General features: G+C 33.9%; 1 protein-coding gene across 1 annotated transcript; it reads left to right on the forward strand.

Annotated features, from left to right (window-relative positions):
• Window positions 1–928: 928 nt before the first annotated feature.
• Window positions 929–3,437, forward strand: LOC107578673 (transmembrane protein 53; the record flags this gene model as incomplete). Its single annotated transcript, XM_016264605.1, has 3 exons — window positions 929–1,141; window positions 1,352–1,455; window positions 2,855–3,437. Coding segments are annotated over exons 1-3 (742 nt in total), but the record flags the coding sequence as incomplete, so codon positions are not given.
• Between the last annotated feature and the right edge of the window lie 4 nt (window positions 3,438–3,441).

Genomic DNA, 3,441 nt, shown 5'->3' on the forward strand with positions numbered 1-3,441 from the left:
CTTATTTATATGTCCTTTTTTACTCTGCAAGCCTCTGTCTTGTTAATTTTGTGAACTTTGTTTTTAACGATTTTCAGGTTTGTGTGAATTTAGCAAATGCATTTATTAATTTAAATGATTTCTTTCAGAAAATGTAAGCTATTGTTCATTTTTTTCTTTTAATTAAAACCTTAATAATAACCATCTAGTTTTTTTTCTGGTTTAATCTGAGAATATTCTGGCGTGGATTTGAATAGTTGAGCAAATGTATCTAAATGATGTTTGGCATAATTTTAATTTAAAAAACAGCATATACAAATATCTTAAGTAATCCTGTTTATGTCTAACATTCATTGTATTTCTAATTGTTGTCTAAGTGTCGCAATAAAACAAATCCAGAAAAATGTAGTGCTTTTTTATGTTTTATACCCGGGGTCCAAAATGTTAACAGTTCTCATACAGACAATAAAGGTTATTTACCAAAAGTTTTAACCTCACATTTAAAGTGAATATGAGGTCACATTTAGTTTAGCAAGGAAACAAAACAAAAAAACTAAGTAAATTGTAAAAAAGTAATTTGAGCTTGTCTGTGATTTATACATGTTTAAAAATGGTTTAGTACTGGAGATACATTAATTTTGTCTCATATACACAACTTGGACCACAATAATTTCTTATTCTCTTTCTTTGTATATACACTTACAGTGGCTCTAAAGTATTTGAGAATTAAAATACTTCAAATGTATGAATTTCATTGTAGTAGATTTCCAGAAATTGCACTTTATATTTAACAATGATAAGTCGTCATTTTTTATTTTAAACAGCATAAATATTTTTGAATCGTTTGATTTTCATTAACAATTATTAATCTTTTAGTAAAAAGTTTTGCTTTTTGTTTGAAAGTACCTTTATTTTGAATTTGTCTGTTGCTTGTGAATCGTGACCCGGATGTTGTATGAAACAAAGGCACGCTGATGTTGCCTGCTTCACTCGTGTATCGCCCCTGTCTGTGACTGTCCTCTCAGCATCACGAGAGCACTGTAACGCGACGCTCATTTGAAGTCAGTTGTTAATGGCAGACAGACGATTGGGAAAATAACCGTCGACATGGGGGATGATGGTATAGATTACAACATAGTTTTTCCAGAGGCACTGATCTCAGGTAAGTGCTGCTCTGAGGCTGACAGCAGCTCTGGGCTGCCCTGTTGCCTAATTCCTTGCGCATATGCTCAGTATATTTAGAGCAAATGAATGGAATCCTGGAAGCTGTGTTTAAACCTTAATTTAGAGATGTTAAATTGGAAAGCTTTAATAGGAATAGGTCGTATCATTGGATCCGTGTAGTTTGGACACATTATTTCTATCTTGACAGAGAAGCACTGGCGGGGATCAAAGGAGCCAGTCGTTATTCTGCTAGGCTGGGCGGGCAGCAGAGACAAACATCTCGCCAAATACAGCTCTATTTATAATGAACAGGTGAGACATTTTCCTATGCCTTGAAAACATACACATATTGTTGTTTCTTCAATCATGGTCGCTGTTGGTCATGTGGATTTTTAGAAAATCTTAAGCGCACACTCTCACTAGTATGTTTAATTTTTCTTCAAATATGCACCACAGAGGAATTCTGTCATTTTTGTGTATGTTTATTTTTTTCCAGAAAGTCGTGAACGTTTCTATTACAGTGTGCTTGTCACAACAATATTTCAATAATATTTAATGTATACCACATACCAACAAAGAAACATTTTTTTCACAACTACATTGGAAATGATGCACTATATATATATATATATATATATATATATATATATATATATATATAATGTATATGTGTGTTATAAACATATATCTCTCATGTTAGTGATGCACTATATATATATATATATATATATGTATATATATATATATATATATATAATGTATATGTGTGTTATTCAAACATATGTCTCATGTTTCATATCGAGCGTTACTTTAATAACTTTTGAGAACTTTATTAGAAGCAGAATTGTGGGATAGTCTGTACTTGGTGTTTAATTAATTAACATTTTTTATTTTTTTTACAAAGTTTCCATTAAAGTCTGCTTTTCACAACATCTCATATTTTTTGTAAGTTAAATCATGCGGCCTCGTGCCTCTGGCCTATTCACAGCCATGCTGATATAGAGCCGGTATCGCTCTCGTACTCGAGTGATATTGCTAATATATCATATGTCTCGTGTTTCATATTGAGCATTATAACTTTTGAGAAAGATTTGGTGTTTAATTTTTTTCACACACAAAAAATAGTAATTTAATATTTCACTCTTGGATCATCATCGGTTTAGTATTAATTTTAATATTATTTAGTAATGCTACAACTATAAAAAGTTTTAATAATCATTAATTCTATGAGAATAGGTCCACATCACAGCTATAATGATAACGACACAGAGGAACAATATGAAACGAAACAAATTTTATTATTATTATTATTTTTTTTTTTTTACAATTTTACATTTTTTTCCAGCTGATGAATAGTAAAATCATTGACAGCCAATCAGAATCCACCCAAGTTTAAAGATTATGAGCATTTAAAGCAGCAGATGACGTAACTGCAGTGCACGCTTATAATGAACAGAACATTATCATCTGTTCGTGTGGACTCGTTTTACTTATCACTATGGTTTGCATGCTTGTGCACAGGCCTTAAGACAATAAAATCTGTACATAAAAGTCAAGTTTTAATGTGACCTTAAATCAAATAAATCAAAACAAAAAGAAAAACAAATGAAATCTGATTATTTTAATAAAAGAAAATCCAATGGTATGTAAAGGTGGACCATAGTTACAGCCATGTATAGTGTACTTATGATCGCTTCTCTTTTCTTGGTAGGGATGTGTGACTCTACGCTACACAGCTCCTTTGAAGACAGTTTTTATTTCAGAATCACTGGGCTACAAAGAACTAAGAAGCACTGCGCAAAAATTACTTGAACTTTTGTTTGACTACGAGGTGGAGAACAACCCAGTTTTCTTCCATGTGTTCAGCAATGGGGGCTTCATGCTTTACCGGTACATGGTTGAGTTATTGCACAGTCACAAGCAGTTCAGTACTCTGTGTGTGGTGGGCACGGTTGTGGACAGTGCCCCTGGCAGTCAAAACGTTATAGGGGCCCTCAGAGCACTCAAAACTACATTAGGGCCCAAAGTCAATGTTTTACTGCAGTACTTCCTCCTGGCACTGTTTGCTGTGGCCGTTGTCCTTCTCAGGATTGTTTTGTATCCTGTGACCAAGTACTTTCACAGGAACCACTATGATGCCATGATAGAGCACCCGGCGCCTTGGCCTCAGATGTACCTCTATTCCAGAGCAGACAGGGTGATCAGGTACAGGGATGTGGAGAAGATGGTTAAAGTGTTGCGGGAGAAAGGGCTGACAGTTGAAAGTTTCGATTTCATCACCCCAGCCCATGTGAGTCT

This window comes from Sinocyclocheilus grahami, unplaced genomic scaffold (assembly GCF_001515645.1).
Source record: "Sinocyclocheilus grahami isolate Dianchi unplaced genomic scaffold, SAMN03320097.WGS_v1.1 scaffold11437.1, whole genome shotgun sequence".
NCBI lineage: Eukaryota > Metazoa > Chordata > Actinopteri > Cypriniformes > Cyprinidae > Sinocyclocheilus > Sinocyclocheilus grahami.